Consider the following 18,907-nt stretch of genomic DNA (forward strand, 5'->3'; position numbering starts at 1 on the left):
ACATGCGGGTCGGCTTGCTTGCGAGTATATACGGTATACAGAAATTTTACTTTATTTGAAAAATGTCAGCACAGAAAGTAAAAAAAAAAAAATAAAAAAAAATTTGACAAAATTCATGTCTTTTTTGATGAATATAATAAAAAGTAAGAATCGCAGCAGCAATCAAATCGCACCAAAGGAAAGCTTTAATAGTGACAAGAAAAGAAGCCAAAATTCATTTAGGTGGTAGGTTGTATGAGTGAGCAATAAACCGTGAAAGCTGCAGTGGTCTGAATGGAAAAAAAGGGTCTGGTCTTTAAGGGGGGCCTACGGTCCTCAAGTGGTTAACCACTTGAGGACCCACCCTTTACCCCCCCTTAAGGACCAGCGCTTTGTTGAGTGATCTGTGCTGGGTGGGCTCTGCAGCCCCCAGCACAGATCATGTAGCAGGCAGAGAGATCAGATCACCCCCCTTTTTTCCCCACTAGGGGGATGATGTGCTGGGGGGGTCCGATCTCTCCTGCCTGCATGTGGCTGGCGGGGGGGGGGGGCACCTCAAAGCCCCCCTCCGCGGCGAAATCCCCCCCTCCCTCTCCTACCTGCTCCCCCCCGGAGATCAGGGCTGCACAGGACGCTATCCGTCCTGTGCAGCCAGTGACAGGACGTCCCCTGTCACATGGCGGCGATACCCGGCCGCTGATTGGCCGGGGATCGCCGATCTGCCTTACGGCGCTGCTGCGCAGCAGCGCCATACAATGTAAACAAAGCGGATTATTTCCGCTTGTGTTTACATTTAGCCTGCGAGCCGCCATCGGCGGCCCGCAGGCTATTCACGGAGCCCCCCCGCCGTGAATTGACAGGAAGCAGCCGCTCGCACGAGCGGCTGCTTCCTGATTAATCAGCCTGCAGCTGGCGACTCAATACTGCGTCGCTGGTCCTGCAGCTGCCACTTTGCCGACGCGCGGTATGAGTGCGCGGTCGGCAAGTGGTTAAAGAGGTGCTGTTAGGTATAGGGTCTCAGAGGAAAAAAAACCAAAAAAAATATCAGTCGTATCGGCTGTACTTACATTACATATGAATTTCACTGTCCACGTTTGGATTTCACAGAATTTTTATATAGTATTTGCAGAGAATGATGCTCCTGACAGCTCATGGCAGTTTCCATGTGTGTCTGTCTTGTATGAAGCCAATTGTGATGTCATCCCTTATCCTGCTTCGACTCACAAAAAAGATCAGGATCAAAGATCCTAATGGTTCATGTTCCGGACAACACTACTGTGCGGTGAATATTAGCTAGCCATGTGGCTAGGAACAATAGCGGACTCCTGCAATATACTCTAAAAGAACATGTGCTGTGAGTAACAAGCTGCTGTAACATGAGCCTGTAACTTCTCACTGTGAAAGCAGCCTTAGGACAGGCTAGGGAAATGAAGGGGAGGACCAAGGAAGTGCAGTGGGGAGAAGAAGCAGCCCCAGAATGCTTTACAGTATCTGTTATGCGGCCTCCTTAGGAGCTTGGGAATAACTAGCCTTGCTATTCAGCAAACATCAAAGTAAGAGATTTTAAACTTCAGTATTGCCTTTTTGGCTTCCTTCTAAACTGTTAGCACAGGAGAATAGAGGTCTAAATTAGCTTTTGCAGCCTGACAGTTACTCTTTAAGAGAATTTTTATTGCGTTTTATAACAGAAAGATAATACAAAAATAAACAGACGAGCAAAAAATAACAATAAAACAAAATCCAGCAAGAGTGAGTACAATAATTGTATAGTAATGACTGGTATAAAATCATAAGTCAGATGCATCTCATGCATATGGATATACTCTAACAGCAATAACACGGATCAGAATTACTGTTGGAGTTTACTCTCCAAGATATTTATAAGCATTTATCCAAAATGGTTAGACTCACTGTAAATCTTGAACAGCTACTTTAATGTCGGGAAGATCAGGAATTGTGGTTTCTAAAGAATTAACCCATCTATGCCATACTTTATTGAATTACTTGAATTGGTTACGTGATTGGTATGTAAGTTTATATAACGGGAGGGTCGTATTGACCAGTTACTTTTAGTCAGGGCCAGCCTTAGGTTTCACAACGCCCTGAGCATAACCAGATTTTTGGTGCCCCCCCAATCACCCTTTTTGTGCGCTCACGCATGCGCGCACACACACGCCCATGTGATTGATCCCCTTTATTGTATATAGGCAGAGCCCTCCCTTTTAGTACATATAAACAGATTCCCTCTTTTAGTATACAGTATATAGCTAGGCAGAGAAATAGTGTATAGTATACAAGAAGATCCCCTTTAGCATATATAGGACACACATCTCTCTTCAAGTGGTGCACGCTAGTCAGTTCAATAGGTGGTTTTATGGAGCTATAGCAATCTCACTGTGGTGTGATCAGCTGGGCTATATTTTGTCACAGTATCAAGGAAGGTGATACAAAGGGGGGCCATTTTGTTTAAGGTTTCACACTTGTGCAAGTAATAAAAACCACAAAGCCATGACATGAAGAAATGTAAAGATTACAGTTCTTAGAGATCCATTTCCTCATTCAGCTGCTGCCTAAACAAGGTAACAGACAGTGATGACACTTTTCACACTACAGTGGTAATCTCTGACCATTCCTGAAGAAGCCTCATGCAGGCTGAGTGTGATAGGAATGGACAGAGCTATTTCACAGACAAACCATTTACACTGTTATGTGAAAGAGGCATAAGGAGGACACTTGTCACTGCTATGGTGGGACTTAAAGGGACTCTAACAAAAATATTGTGTTTTCTACCATCCTACAAATTCCTAAACCTATTATAATGTGCTCTGGCTTACTGCAGCACTTTCTACTATCACCATCTCTGTAATAAATCAGCTTATCTTTCCCGTTGGACTTGTCGTCCTGTGTCTGGAAGGCTGCTAACTCTTCAGTGTGATCTGCTATGCATGCCCCCTCTATGCACACTCCCCTGTGTGTGTGTTATTTACATTAGCCAGCTTTTCTCTGCTCTCTTATCTTTTACAAGCTGGATAAATCCTCTGTTCACATACTGATGAGTCACATACTGCAGAATTACAGACAACTGGGCAGAGCTGTCTGCAAGAAAAAACAATCAGCTTGTAACTCTTCAGTGAGCTGCAGGGGGAAAGAAACACACAAATGATCTCTTGAGATTCAAAAGGAAGGCTGTATACAGCCTGATTTTGTATGGATGTATTTTCTATGTGTGGACATACTGTACATCAACCTACTTCCTGTTTTGGTGGCCATTTTGTTTGTTTACAAACAAACTTTTTAAAACTGTTTTTGACTACTTTTAATGCGGCGGGGAGCGGCGAAATTGTGACAGAGGGGAATAGGAGATGTCCAACACACTGGTATGTTTACTTTTGTGTGATTTTAACAATACAGATTCTCTTTAAGGTGGGTACACACGAGCTATAAATGTAGCTGGTCGCTAGCACACGGGAGCGTGTGCGCGACAGATCAGCGACAGCTCGTCGCCAGGTCCCTCTGCATACACACGGCGGAAGAGGGATTAGTGAAGCTGTCGCTGACGTTCCTCCCCCCCCCCCCCCCCCCCCCCCCGCCGGAAGCTCTGTGTATTGCCTATGGGTTGCTGTCGCTAGTCCGCATACACACGGCGGAAGAGGGATTAGTGAAGCTATCGCCGACGTTCCTCCCCCCCCCCCCCGCCGGAAGCTCTGTGTATTGCCTATGGGTTGCTGTCGCTAGTCCACATACACACGGCGGAAGAGGGATTAGTGAAGCTGTCGCCGACGTTCCTCCCCCCCGCCGGAAGCTCTGTGTATTGCCTATGGGTTGCTGTCGCTAGTCCGCATACACACGGCGGAAGAGGGATTAGTGAAGCTGTCGCCGACGTTCCTCCCCCCCCCCCCCCCCCCCCGCCGGAAGCTCCGTGTATTGCCTATGGGTTGCTGTCGCTAGTCCGCATACACACGGCCGAAGAGGGATCAGTGAAGCCGTCGCCGACGTTCCTCCCCCCCGCCGGAAGCTCTGTGTATTGCCTATGGGTTGCTGTCGCTAGTCCGCATACACACGGCGGAAGAGGGATTAGTGAAGCTATCGCCGACGTTCCCCCCCCCCCCCTGCCGGAAGCTCTGTGTATTGCCTATGGGTTGCTGTCGCTTGTCCGCATACACACGGCGGAAAAGGGATTAGTGAAGCTGCCGCCGACGTTCCTCCCCCCCGCCGGAAGCTCTGTGTATTGCCTATGGGTTGCTGTCGCTAGTCCGCATACACACGGCGGAAGAGGGATTAGTGAAGCTGTCGCCGACGTTCCTCCCTAGTCCGCATACACACACACGGGACTAGCGACAGTTGCGGCGAAGTTGCGGTGGCAACTGTCGCCAGGCGACAGCTCTGAGTAGTGACGGTTCGGGGCGCGCACACCATACACACGGGCGACAGTTGTAGCCCGTGTGTATGTAGCTTAACAGTCCGATTGTTCTATTGTGCCCCGGTAGTGGCATGCATTATTATCATTATTATTGGCCTCGTGGAGTGCAGCTTCACTCCTGCTATATTTGCTTTTGATCCATCAGGCAACATTTCGGGGCTGAGACTGTACAGATGCATAGCTAGCCTGCAGGCTAGTGACATTCTGTTTCTAAGCAGGGGAAAGGTGGGCCAGTCGCATAGACGATGTTGTAGGCGGGGTAAATAGTAGAACATGCCCTTGGGCTGAGTTAACTAAATTATCAAGGGGATCAGGTGCTGCTGTACACGGTTAGCATGAGTACATGGATTAAAGTTGACCTGAACTCTTGCACAGAAGGAAAACAGAGACATGCACCCTGTATGTATTTAGAGAGTTCAGCCTGTCTAATTCCCCCTCATCTGTGACTAATCTCAAGTTGTAATTTTATCTCTCTCCATGTCATCTGACTGCCATGACAGATAAGCTCATTTGAAAGCACAGGATGTTAATGTCTGCTTCCATTAAAAGCAAGAAGTAGACAGACTGCAGATTTATAGTAGGTTTTGAATCAGCTGTAACAAAGAAATGTTTTTCTTTAAAGGGATAGCAAGGTGAGAGGTACATGGGGGCTGACATGTTTATTTCCTTTTAAATACTGCACATTGCCTGACTGTCCTGCTGATCCTCTGCCTCTAATACCGTGAACAAGCATGCAGATCAGGTGCTCTGACTGAAGTGTGACAAGATTAGCTGCATGATTGTTTCGAGTGTGTGATGTAAACCCCACAGATCAGAAAGACCAGCAGGACTGCCAGGCAACGGATATTGATTAACCTTCCTGGCAGTAAGCCCGAGCTGAGCTCGGGCTATGCCGCCGGAAGGCACCGCTTTTTTTTTTTTTTTTTTTTTTTTTTTTTAAACTGCTTTGCTGCCCCCTGGCGGATTTTCATAAACCGCCAGGAGGGTTAAAAGAAAATAAATATGGCAGCTTCCATAGGTCTCACACCTCAGGTTCTTTAAAGGGAACCTAAACTGAGAAGGATATGGATTTTTCCTTTTAAAATAATACCAGTTGCCTGAATCGCCTGCTGATCCTGTGTCTCTAATACTTTTAGCCACTGCCCCCCTGAACAAGCATGCAGATCAGGTGCTCTGACTGAAGTCAGACTGGATTAGCTGCATGCTTGTTTCAGGGTGTGATTCAGCCACTATTGCAGTCACAGAGATCAGCTGGACTGCCAGGCAACTGGTATTGTTTAACAGGAAACATCCATATCACTCTCAGTTAAGGTTCCCTTTAAAGATTATTATGCTGTTGCGCATCTTTTAGAGCGGAGAGGAAGTTCTGAGTTTAGGTCTGCATTAACCTCCCTAACGTTCTGGACGAGCTGAGCTCGTCCAGGGACGCTGGAGGTCACCGCTCAGGCCCCGCTGGGCCAATTTGAATATTTTGCTTGCTGCGTGTTCTACCCAATCGCCGCCGCCGCCGATCCACCGCGACACAGGCCCCCTCCCCCCCCCCCCGGGACCCAGTGCACTGCCTGGCCAATCAGTGCCAGGCAGCGCTGAGGGGTGGACCGGGACTCCCTACGACGTCGACGCAGTCACTCCGATCGTCACCATGGCGACGGGGGAAGCTCTGAAGGAAATCCCGTTCAGAACGGGATTTCCGGATGGGTCTTTGCGCTGGCAGCGATCGGAGGGGTGGGAGGGATGCCGCAGGGAGGGGCCTAGCGCTAGCTACATGAAAAAAATGCACAAGAAACCATTCCCGCCAAGCAGGTTAAATTGTATCTGACTCCAGATCACTGAAGTACATAACCTGCAGGCCTCGGTCAAAACACCTCTTATGCTGGGAGTCACAGATCGGAAAGAGGGTCCATCCAACCTCAAGTATCAAGTCCAATCATGCAGAACCAATCTAGACTCAACCAGTCGGCAAACAGGAAATTCTCCACAAGTTTCACATTTATTTGCAGCGGTTATATAGCACATACAAATAAGCACGACGTTTCAGGCGTAGAGCCCTTTATCAAGTGCTTCATTGATAAAGGGCTCTACGCCTGAAACGTCGTGCTTATTTGTATGTGCTATATAACCGCTGCAAATAAATGTGAAACTTGTGGAGAATTTCCTGTTTGCCGACTGGTTGAGTCTAGATTGGTTCTGCATGATTGGATCTGACTCCAGATAACAGGAAAAAGCCATCTAAGTATCTGTTACCATTAGATTAGAACTAGATTTTATATACAGGATTAATCACAGTCACTGGTGTAAATGTAAAGTGTCTCTTAGTTCAGCAGGTCTACAATCATACTGCGCTCAATCAGGCTGTATCACTTTAGAAATTAAGCAATGATCCTAAAAAACATCGTACTTACCCAACGAGTCAATAAAGTCCTTGTTATTCTGGTAAAATTTGACGTATGAAGACAGCTTGGCACTGACAAATATTGTGAGAAGCTAGAGGACACAGGTGAAAATGCATGGTTAGCTTTCCACATATGGACTGCAGGAAGTGAAATTAACAGTGTACTTGTGTAGGCAGAAACTTTCACCAGGGTTCGTCTCTAAAACACAGCATTTGCATAGCTGATTTTAGCCCTTTTAAATAAGGACAACCATGGAACCCCCCCCCCCCCCCTCCCCCCCCCAAAAAAAATGTAAAATGCGTGTAAATGCATGCACATAAGTAGTATTTTTCTGCCAGAGTAAAATGAGCCATACATTACTTTTCTCCTAGGTTGCTGTCACTTACAGTAGGTAGTAGAAATCTGACTAACAATAGGGTCTCTTCATGGGGGATTCTCGGCAAGGCTCTTTTTCTTTATAAAAGACATTCCCTGAAAAAGATGTATGCAGTGATGCTGGCCGGCTTCCCTGTTTGCTGCACACTATTCTGGAAGTTGGACAGAGCAACTGCAATACATCAAGTGCTTTTGAAAATACCAATAACACCCTGAAAATCCCCTATGAGGAGATGGGCTAGTCAGTTCTGTCAGATTTCTACTACCTACTGTAAGGGACAGCAACACAGGAGAAAAGTAATTTATGGCTCATTTTCTCTGCAATAAATGCACATCTTATTTGTATATGTTTACATGTATGTTAAATTTTACGATTTTCATGAGAATGATCCTTTAAAGTGAACCTAAAGCCAAGTAAAAAAAATGCAGGGGGCTGAGGGAAGCCCTAGGTGAGTTAATCTATTTTTTACTTGGCTTTAGGTTCACTTTAAAATAGGAGCATGTTAGTTCAATTGACTACATTAGAAAATAATTCATAACTAATCCACTGTGTTTTACTAATATGCTGAGATCATCTGCCCATCCCCACCCCCTCTTATTACCCATGGACATTTCATAACAAGGTATGGGAGGTACAGTACTTATAAAACAGTCATTTCAAATCAGGGATCACGTGCTGTGGTTTGTTTACCATCAGTAGAAGCAGTTTCCAGACATGATACTGGGCTTTAAGCATTTTTTACTCATCTATGAATGGATAGGAGTATGCCCTACCTGTATTACTGAAACACACACATACCGGTATATATATATGCTGACTAGACCGTTATGGATAACATGCAAAATACTTACATCATGAATAAGTTCTCCCTCCAAAAACTTCACTGGTTTTAATGCAAGGAGATGATCAAGCAAGAAGGCTTTGGGATCCTTCAGTGCCCTCACAATGCATCTAAAGAAACAGAAGAAAACATCCCGCATTAATGTTAGGACTTCATGAACTTGCAAACCTGGTATTTACAGCATTGTATTTTTACATGCTGCATAACCTAGATTACATGCACTACTGCTATAGGGATCATTAACCTAACTAATCAATAAGGCAATTAACTCACTGAAAACTAGAGTTCTCTATTCAAATACAGTACCATGGCCTAGACCAGTGTTTCCCAACCTTTTCCGGCCCGGGGAACACTGTCTGACCAAATTTTTCTCCGGGGAACGGCGCGCGCGCGCGCGGTGGGGGGGATGCGGCCCCCGGTTGTTTGCGCGACCTAGTGGACAGTGCCGCTATGGGGGGGGGGGGGGGGCTGGGGTGCGGCTGCATAGCTGGCATAGTTGCCCCAGTGTAGGGAGTTTAGTTGCCTCAGTATAGTGCCCCAGTATAGCCAGTATAGTGCCCCAGTATAGCCAGTATAGTACCCCAGTATAGCCCCCCAGTATAGCCAGTATTGTGCCCCAGTATAGCTAGTATAGTGCCCCAGAATAGTGCCCCAGTATAGCCAGTTTAGTGCCCCAGTATAGTGCCCCAGTATAGCCAGTATAGTGCCCCAGTATAGCCCCCCAGTATAGCTAGTATAGTGCCCCAGTATAGCCAGTATAGTGCCCCAGTATAGCCAGTATAGTACCCCAGTATAGCCCCCCAGTATAGCCAGTATTGTGCCCCAGTATAGCTAGTATAGTGCCCCAGTATAGCTAGTATAGTGCCCCAGAATAGTGCCCCAGTATAGCCAGTTTAGTGCCCCAGTATAGCCAGTATAGTGCCCCAGTATAGCCCCCCAGTATAGCCAGTATAGTGCCCCAGTATAGCCAGTATAGTGCCCCAGTATAGCCAGTATAGTACCCCAGTATAGCCCCCCAGTATAGCCAGTATTGTGCCCCAGTATAGCTAGTATAGTGCCCCAGAATAGTGCCCCAGTATAGCAAGTTTAGTGCCCCAGTATAGTGCCCCAGTATAGCCAGTATAGTGCCCCAGTATAGCTAGTATAGTGCCCCAGTATAGCCAGAATAGTGCCCCAGTATAGCTAGAATAGTGCCCCAGTATAGCCAGTTTAGTTCCCCAGGATAGCCAGTATAGTACCCCAGAATAGTGCCCCAGTATAGCCAGTTTAGTGCCTCCCGCCCGTCCCCGCGGCCGCCGCTGTTATTACCTTGTTAACAGCGGCCGCTCTCCCCTCTCCGGCGCGTGTATATTCAAGCAGCGTATCTCCGGCTGCTCTGTGTGATGCACTGATGCGGAAGAAAGGAGGGCAGCGGCTTCCTGTAACGGCGATATGTATCGCCGTTACTATGGTAACCGAGCCCTGCCTCCTTCCGCATCAGTGCATCACACAGAGCAGCCGGAGATACGCTGCTAGCATATACATGGTCTGGAGAGGGGAGAGCGGCCGCTGCTAAGGTAATAACAGCGGCGGCCGCAGGGACGGGCGGGAGGGGGGATAAGAGCACGGCACACCAGGCAACGTTCCGCGGCACACTAGTGTGCCGCGGAACTGCGGTTGGGAAACACTGGCCTAGACAATGGCCAGACTAGGAGGGCAAGCACTCTGCAGAGCGGGAAGTGTGGAAGCACAGAAGAATATGGAGGTTTACAGCAGAACACACTCAACTGGTAATTACCCTCCAGTAACCACATTGCTAGGGAGTGATGGGGGGGGGGGGGGGGGGTTTATGGGACATAAAGGAGACTCTATGATGAATAGAGTACAATAAAGTGGCCAATCTCTTTGGGGCAGTATAATACAGGGAACACCGAGATGATACTATAACAAGAAAGGGGAAAAGTGGTCACCGCCTTAGCAAGCCCACCCGAGTTTAACATGGCTGCCCAGACAGTGTAACATAAAAAGTAATGCCTATCAAGTTACCTGTGCAGAGACCAAAAGGGCAATGCTAATCTCTACCACAGAAAGAATGGTAAATGGGGGAGCCTCATAACCTAAAGTGAACCTGAACACAGTACATTGATCATGATGTACCGTATGTACTAGGAGCATAAGCCGAGTTTTTTTTGGGGGGGTCAAAAAGTGGGGGTCTCGGCTTATACTCGTCACTAACTCGAGTAGTGCTGGCTGTGCCCCCTGGAGCTGTGTGCGGTGTGTTACCCTGTGCTCTGTGTTAACTTTTGCCGCCTCCCCTCCCCCTGGAACTGTTCTGTCTTAGGCTGTGCGGTCTATCCCTGTGCTAGCTGCAAGGAGGTTAAAAATGTTGTTCTTACCACTTTGACCTATAGTTTGGCTTTTCTGTGACCACACTCAGGGCACCTCTAGGATTGTTACCCATAACTGCACTCCGAAAATCTATAGTATGGCTGCCATGGAGCAGTGGACATATGATCTCCTATGACCTCATATAGTATAGAACACCTGTGGTATGGACTCCTATGACCATGCTTGGAGTAGCAGTATTGTGACCTCCCCTGACCTCACTCAGAACACCTGTTGAATGGCCTCCTATGAACTCCCTCATAACACCTGTAGTATAGCCTCCTCAGTCCTCACTCAAGAAACTAAGCGGATTGGGTTCAGGGTCCAGAAGACAGACAGTATCCACATTTTAAAGGACATGCCTAAAAGGACAACTAAAGCGAGAAGAATATGGAGGCTGCCATATTTCTTTTTTCCTTTTAAACAATACCAGTTGCCTGGCAGGCCTGTTGGTCTATTTGGCTGCAGTAGTGTCTTAATTACACTAGAAACAAGCATGCAGCTAATCTTGTCAGATCTGACAAAAATGTCAGAAACTCCTGATCTGCTGCATGCTTGTTCGGGGTCTATGGCTAAAAATATTAGAGGCAGTGGATTAGCAGGATAGTGCTTGAAAGGAAATACATATGGCAACCTCCATATCCCTCTCACTTCAGCTGTCCTTTAACCACTTGAGGACCACAGTCTTTCTACCCCTTAAGGACCAGGCACTTTTTTTCCATTCAGACCACTGCAGCTTTCACGGTTTATTGCTCGCTCATACAACCTACCACCTAAATGAATTTTGGCTCCTTTTCTTGTCACTAATAAAGCTTTCTTTTGGTGCTATTTGATTGCTCCTGCGATTTTTACTTTTTATTATATTCAGCAAAAAAGACATGAATTTTGGCAAAAAAATGATTTTTTTAACTTTCTGTGCTGACATTTTTCAAATAAAGTAAAATTTCTGTATACATGCAGCGCGAAAAATGTGGACAAACATGTTTTTGATTTAAAAAAACCCATTCAGTGTATATTTATTGGTTTGGGTAAAAGTTATAGCGTTTACAAACTATGGTGCAAAAAGTGAATTTTCCCATTTTCAAGCATCTATGACTTTTCTGACCCCCTGTCATGTTTCATGAGGGGCTAGAATTCCAGGATAGTATAAATACCCCCCAAATGACCCCATTTTGGAAAGAAGACATCCCAAAGTATTCACTGAGAGGCATAGTGAGTTCATAGAAGATATTATTTTTTGTCACAAGTAAGCGGAAAATGACACTTTGTGACCAAAAAAAAAAAAAAAAAAAAAAAAAAAAAAAAAAAAGTTTCCATTTCTGCTAACTTGCGACAAAAAAAAATGAAATCTGCCACGGACTCACCATGCCCCTCTCTGAATACCTTGAAGTGTCTACTTTTCTAAAATGGGGTCATTTGTGGGGTTCACTGTCCTGGCATTTTGGGGGGTGCTAAATTGTAAGCACCCCTGTAAAGCCTAAAGGTGCTCATTGGACTTTGGACCCCTTAGCGCAGTTAGGCTGCAAAAAAGTGCCACACATGTGGTATTGCCGTACTCGGGAGAAGTAGTATAATGTGTTTTGGGGTGTATTTTTACACATACCCATGCTGGGTGGGAGAAATATCTGTCAATGACAATGTTTTCATTTTTTTTTTTTTTTTTTTTTTTTACACACAATTGTCCATTTACAGAGTTATTTCTCCCACCCAGCATGGGTATGTGTAAAAATACACCACAAAACACATTATACTACTTCTCCTGAGTACGGCGATACCACATGTGTGGCACTTTTTTGCACCCTAACTGCGCTAAAGGGCCCAAAGTCCAATGAGTACCTTTAGGATTTCACAGGTCATTTTGCGACATTTGGTTTCAAGACTACTCCTCATGGTTTAGGGCCCCTAAAATGCCAGGGCAGTATAGGAACCCCACAAATGACCCCATTTTAGAAAGAAGACACCCCAAGGTATTCCGTTAGGTGTATGGCGAGTTCATAGAAGATTTTATTTTTTGTCACAAGTTAGCGGAACATGACACTTTGTGAAAAAAAACAATTCAAATCAATTTCCGCTAACTTGTGGCAAAAAATAAAATCTTCTATGAACTCACCATACTCCTAACGGAATACCTTTGGGTGTCTTCTTTCTAAAATGGGGTCATTTGTGGGGTTCCTATACTGCCCTGGCATTTTAGGGGCCCTAAACCATGAGGAGTAGTCTGGAAATCAAATTCCGCAAAATGACCTGTGAAATCCTAAAGGTACTCATTGGACTTTGGGCCCTTTAGCGCAGCTAGGGTGCAAAAAAGTGCCACACATGTGGTATCGCCGTACTCTGGAGAAGTAGTACAATGTGTTTTGGGGTGTATTTTTACACATACCCATGCTGGGTGGGAGAAATAACTCTGTAAATGGACAATTGTGTGTAAAAAAATCAAAAGATTGTCATTTACAGAAGTATTTCTCCCACCCAGCATGGGTATGTGTAAAAATACACCCCAAAACACATTATACTACTTCTCCCGAGTACGGCAATACCACATGTGTGGCACTTTTTTGCACCCTAACTGCGCTAAAGGGCCCAAAGTCCAATGAGTACCTTTAGGATTTCACAGGTCATTTTTGTTTCAAGACTACTCCTCACGGTTTAGGGCCCCTAAAATGCCAGGGCAGTATAGGAACCCCACTAATGACCCTATTTTACAAAGAAGACACCCAAAGGTATTCCGTTAGGAGTATGGTGAGTTCATAGAAGATTTTATTTTTTGCCACAAGTTAGCGGAAATTGATTTGAATTGTTTTTCTTCACAAAGTGTCATATTCCGCTAACTTGTGACAAAAAATAAAATCTTCTATGACCTCGCCATACACCTAATGGAATACCTTTGGTTGTCTCCTTTCTAGAATGGGGTCATTTGTGGGGTTCCTATACTGCCCTGGCATTTTAGGGGCCCTGAACCGTGAGGAGTAGTCTTGAAACCAAATGTCGCAAAATGACCTGTGAAATCCTAAAGGTACTCATTGGACTTTGGGCCCCTTAGCGCACTTAGGGTGTAAAAAAGTGCCACACATGTGGTACCGCCGTACTCAGGAGAAGAAGTATAATGTGTTTTGGGGTGTATTTTTACACATACCCATGCTGGGTGGTAGAAATATCTCTGTACATGACAATTGTTTGATTTTTTTTACACACAATTGTCCATTTACAGAGAGATTTCTCCCACCCAGCATGGGTATGTGTAAAAATACACCCCAAAACACATTATACTACTTCTCCTGAGTACGGCGATACCACGTGTGACACTTTTTGCAGCCTAGGTGCGCTAAGGGGCCCAACGTCCTATTCACAGGTCATTTTGAGGCATTTGTTTTCTAGACTACTCCTCACGGTTTAGGGCCCCTAAAATGCCAGGGCAGTATAGGAACCCCACAAGTGACCCCATTTTAGAAAGAAGACACCCCAAGGTATTCCATTAGGTGTATGGCGAGGTCATAGAAGATTTTACTTTTAGTCACAAGTTAGTGAAAAATGACACTTTGTGAAAAAAACCCAATAAAAATCAATTTCCGCTAACTTTTGACAAAAAATAAAATATTCTATGAACTCGTCATACACCTAACAGAATACCTTTGGGTGTCTTTTTTCTAAAATGGGGTCACTTGTGGGGTTCCTATACCACCCTGGCATTTTACGGGCCCAAAACCGTGAGGAGTCTGGAAACCAAATGTCTCAAAATGACTGTTCAGGGGTATAAGCATCTGCAAATTTTGATGACAGGTGGTCTATGAGGGGCCGAATTTTGTGGAACCGGTCATAAGCAGGGTGGCCTTTTAGATGACAGGTTGTATTGGGCCTGATCTGATGGATAGGAGTGCTAGGGGGGTGACAGGAGGTGATTGATGGGTGTCTCAGTGGGTGATTAGAGGGGAAAATAGATGCACTCAATGCACTGGGGAGGGGATCGGAAGGGGGTCTAAAGGGGGATCTGAGGGTTTGGCCGAGTGATCAGGAGCCCACACGGGGCAAATTAGGGCCTGATCTGATGGGTAGGTGTGCTAGGGGGTGACAGGTAGTGACAGGAGGTGATTGATGGGTGTCTCAAGGTGTGATTAGTGGGGGGAATAGATGCAAGTAATGCAATGGCGAGGTGATCAGGGCTGGGGTCTGAGGGTGTGGGCGGGTGATTGGGTGCCCTAGGGGCAGATGGGGGTCTAATCTGATGGGTAGCAGTGACAGGGGGTGATTGATGGGTAATTAGTGGGTGTTTAGAGGAGAGAACAGATGCAATGCACTTGGGAGGTGATCTGACTGCGGGTCTGCAGGCGATCGGATGGTGTGGGTGGGTGATCAGATTGCCCGCAAGGGGCAGGTTAGGGACTGATTAATGGGTGGCAGTGACAGGGGGTGATTGATGGGTGGCAATGACAGGGGCTGATTGATGGGTGGCAGTGACAGGGGCTGATTGATGGGTGATAGGTGATTGGCAGGTGATTGACAGGTGATCAGTGGGTTATTACAGGGAAGAACAGATGTAATTAATGCACTGGCGAATTGATAAGGGGGGGTCAGAGGGCAATCTGAGCGTGTTGGCGGGTGATTGGGTGCCCACAAGGGGCAGATTAGGGTCTGATCTGATAGGTAAAAGTGACAGGTGGTGATAGGGGGTGATTGATGGGTAATTAGTGGGTGTTTAGAGGAGAGAATAGATGTAAACAATGGATTTGGGAGGTGATCTGATATCGGATCTGCGGGCGATCTATTGGTGTGGGTGGGTGATCAGATTGCCCGCAAGGGGCAGGTTAGGGGCTGATTGTTGGGTGGCAGTGACAGGGGGTGATTGATGGGTGATTGACGGGTGATTGACAGGTTATCAGGGGGGATAGATGCATACAGTACACAGGGGGGGGGGTCTGGGGGGGGTCCTGGGGAGAATCTGAGGGGTGGGGGGGGGGAATAAAAAAAAATAGCGTTGACAGATAGTGACAGGGAGTGATTGATGGGTTATTAGGGGGGTGATTGGGTGCAAACAGGGGTCTGGGGGGTGGGCAGGGGGGGGTCTGAGGGGTGCTGTGGGCGATCAGTGGGCGGGGGGGGGGGGCAGATCAGTGTGTTTGGGTGCAGACTAGGGTGGCTGCAGCCTGCCCTGGTGGTCCCTCGGACACTGGGACCACCAGGGCAGGAGGCAGCCTGTATAATACACTTTGTATACATTACAAAGTGTATTATACACTTTGTAGCGGCGATCGCGGGGTTAACATTCCACCGGCGCTTCCGTATGGCCGGCGGGATGTTACGGCGGGTGGGCGGAGCCAGTTGCCGGGGGAAGCGCGCGTCATCAATGACGCGATCGCTCCCCCGGCATAGGAAAAGGACGCAACGCCCTAAGGCGTATTGCAGTCCTTAAGGCATCCACTTTGCCGCCGCCCATGGGCTGTGGGCGGTCGGCAAGTGGTTAAAAGTTGCAAAAGAGTGGCCAGAGCTCTTAGCTTAACGACGTTGCTAGTTGAACTATATGCCCCATTTTAATGCCGATGAGGCTGCCAGGGCGTACATTTCAACTCGCCACCGCGCTCTCCCGCCGATCGCCACTTTCTTCCCACCGCAGCTCACTCGCACTGCCGTGTCTATGACGGCAGAGCCCTGTGAGCAGGTCAGGAGGGGATTTCATTGGCTCCTGACCAGTCTATCAATGTAAGCATCTCCCATTGGTAGGCCTGAAAGATAAATCGAATTTAAACCAAAATCGTGATCACTAAGATCACAATTTCGGAATCGTCAAAGCGGCAATTATCATGATCACATCATTTTCACATGGGGAGGTTTGAAGAAGTGGCTTCAAACTTCCCCAAAGTCCCAGCGTGTGCGGCCCGCAGCATCAGCAGCGAGTCCAACGCTGTCTGCCCTCTATCTACCTCTGCCGGCTCTTGTGCTTGGCAAAACTCCAGTTTCCTGTACGTCACATGACATACAGGGAAAATTCCATGCATTAGAGCCTGCAGGAGGCGAAGTGGATAGACTGGCATCGCTGGACTCGTGCAGGAAGCTATATCCAGAACTGATGCAGCTTGGGGGTCATAGGAAGCACAGAGAGAGACAGAGTGGGCACAAAAAGAGACACAGAGGGGGCACAGAGAGAAACAGAACGTAAACAGAGACACAAAGGGGGCAAGAGAGAGACCCACAAGAGGCATAAAGAGGCAAAGGGGGCACAGAGAAAGACAAGGGGACAGAGGGGGAACAGACAGGCACGGGGGGGGGGGGGGGGGAACATAACTTGATTTGAAGGAAATCGTGAATTGAATCGAAATTTCAGACAGAAATTGCTCAATTCAATTTTTTCCTAAAATCGTTCAGGCCTACGCATTGGCTTACGTTGATAGACCGGGTCAGGAGCCAATGAAAGCTGCTCCTGACCGGCTCATAGAGCTCTGCTGTCAGAGACGGCAGAGTGGGTGGCCCGAGGTTCCTGGCGTGTGTCGGGTATTGCGGCAATTTGTTGTTATTAGTCGGTGTTCCGCCATTTCTGGTACCAGCAGTACCTGGTCCTTACGGGGGCAGAGACCGCAGGTACTTAAGTGGTTAAAGGGTACCCGAGGTTAGAATGATATGGAGGCTGTCATATGCTTGGCAGTCCTGTTGATCGTCTGGCATACATAGTGTATGAGTCAAAACCCTGGAACAAGCACATGGATAATCCAGAAAAACCTGAGCCAGTCAGAGTACTTGATCTGCATATGCTATGCTTGTTAAGGGTATATGGATAAAAGTATTAGACATCAGGAGGACTGCCATTCAACAGGAAATATGGCAGGCTCCAGATCACTCTCACCTCGGGTTCCCTCTAATATTCTCTCCTGGGCTCCCTCAAAGCAATATGCAGCACAAAAGGTCCTTCAGTACCTCAAAGTCAAGCAGTCAGATGAAGCTTTCATGGCAGGTTTAACAGATTTCAGCAGAAATACAAGCTGAACACAAATGCCTATTTCCATTCACAGCTCCCCAAACGTCACAATGAATATCAGACGCTTTATACAGGAAACCTACTTCACTCTGTTAAATCCACCGGTGTGCAATTTCCATTACATTATACAATATGGAGACAGATTTGGTAAACATACTTGTGAGCATCCACACGGGCCTGAGATGCATTGTCATCTGTGTAGCTTCCCAAGAGCTCAACCATCACCTTGGCAGCATCGTCACTGTAAAGAGAAAGATTTAGCAATTATGAGAAGGTGGTAGTTCAGCTATTAGGCCCGGTTCACATTAGCGGTTGTTTGCCAAACGGACCGGATGACCTGACCGGATCCGGATCGGAACCGTACGGTTCTGATCCGGATCCGATCCGGATCCGGTCAGGTTGCATCAGGTGGTAATCAGGATGCGATCCGGATCCGTTTGGCAAAGTTAACGTAAAAAAAAAAAAAAAAAAAATAAATGTTGGGGTCTGGGAGGTCAGCAGAAGGGGGACCTGTGGAATCAGGCCCTCTGCTGTTTAGCACTCACCTCCACCTCCGACATGCTGCCAACACCTCCAGCTCGTGCTGCTCCACTCCAAAATGCTTGCCCATGTGTCCCCAGCCAATATCGCCACAAAAATCCGCATAGGAAGTGGGGTAGAACATCCGGATTTCTCAGCCAGTGTGTTGTGCGGCCTCCGGTTCCCATTTGTTTGTATTGGCCGGATGGTGCAGTCCGGCTCCGCCCCGGATACGGCTGCCGGAGGGGCCGGATGAAAAAATAGCGCATGTTGGAACGGAGGCCGGAGTCCGGATCCGGCCCGGATCCGGTCCGGCTCCGGTTCTGCAGAACGGACCCATGTGAACGGACGCATAGGCTTTAATTGCTATGCCGTGCGTCCGTTCCGTCCGTTCTGCAGGCGGTGCGGCTCCGGCACGGCGATTCCGGAGGGCCACCGCAAGTGTGAACCGGGCCTTAAACGGTTGGTTATATATGAAGAGTGTCTAAAGGGACGTGCAGCACTGTAACTGAAGAGCTCATTCACTTGCCAACAGTAGGATTGAAGAAAAAGCACAGTACTAAACGGCACAGCAGGAAGCTTTAAATGAACTAAAAATTCCGAAGGGCCTATACGGCTGCTTTCTACACAACATTACTAGATTGCCACAGACGCCCGATAATAAAATTGGCACCCTGCTGTGCAGACTCATGTCTCACTTGAGTCAGTTTAGCCCCCACCTCAAGTGACTGCTGCATGGCCTCTGCATGACCAGTTATTCGCATGACCAGTCAGAAAGGATAGATTCCCTACTAAACAATTGCAATTGCCCGGCTGTCCATGCCGATTCACTAGCATTAGGAATTGCCAGCGGGATGCTAATTCTGAGTCGATGCAAGCTTTTGCAACTTAGAATGTCATCAATAAAATGCAGTAGGTGCTTAATATGACTGGTCCATTTTCAAGCTGCATAAACTTAAACTGGTGGATTAAGCAGGGCTGTGGAGTCGGTACAAAAATCTTCAGACTCCAACTCCGACTCCTCGGTTTATGAAACCCACGACTCAGACTCCAA

General features: G+C 47.2%; 1 protein-coding gene across 1 annotated transcript in view; it reads right to left on the reverse strand.

Annotated features, from left to right (window-relative positions):
* Positions 1-18,907, reverse strand: part of EIF3M (eukaryotic translation initiation factor 3 subunit M) — a 56,531-nt gene that overhangs the window by 21,580 nt on the left and 16,044 nt on the right. Inside the window, exons 6-8 of the mRNA XM_068260953.1 lie at positions 17,492-17,575; positions 8,020-8,119; positions 6,802-6,883 (exon numbers count right to left, since the gene is read on the reverse strand). Coding sequence (XP_068117054.1) covers positions 6,802-6,883; positions 8,020-8,119; positions 17,492-17,575 — 266 coding nt within the window. The remainder of the gene's footprint in view (positions 1-6,801; positions 6,884-8,019; positions 8,120-17,491; positions 17,576-18,907) is intronic.

The sequence above is a fragment of the Hyperolius riggenbachi genome, chromosome 11 (assembly GCF_040937935.1).
Source record: "Hyperolius riggenbachi isolate aHypRig1 chromosome 11, aHypRig1.pri, whole genome shotgun sequence".
NCBI classification, from domain to species: domain Eukaryota; kingdom Metazoa; phylum Chordata; class Amphibia; order Anura; family Hyperoliidae; genus Hyperolius; species Hyperolius riggenbachi.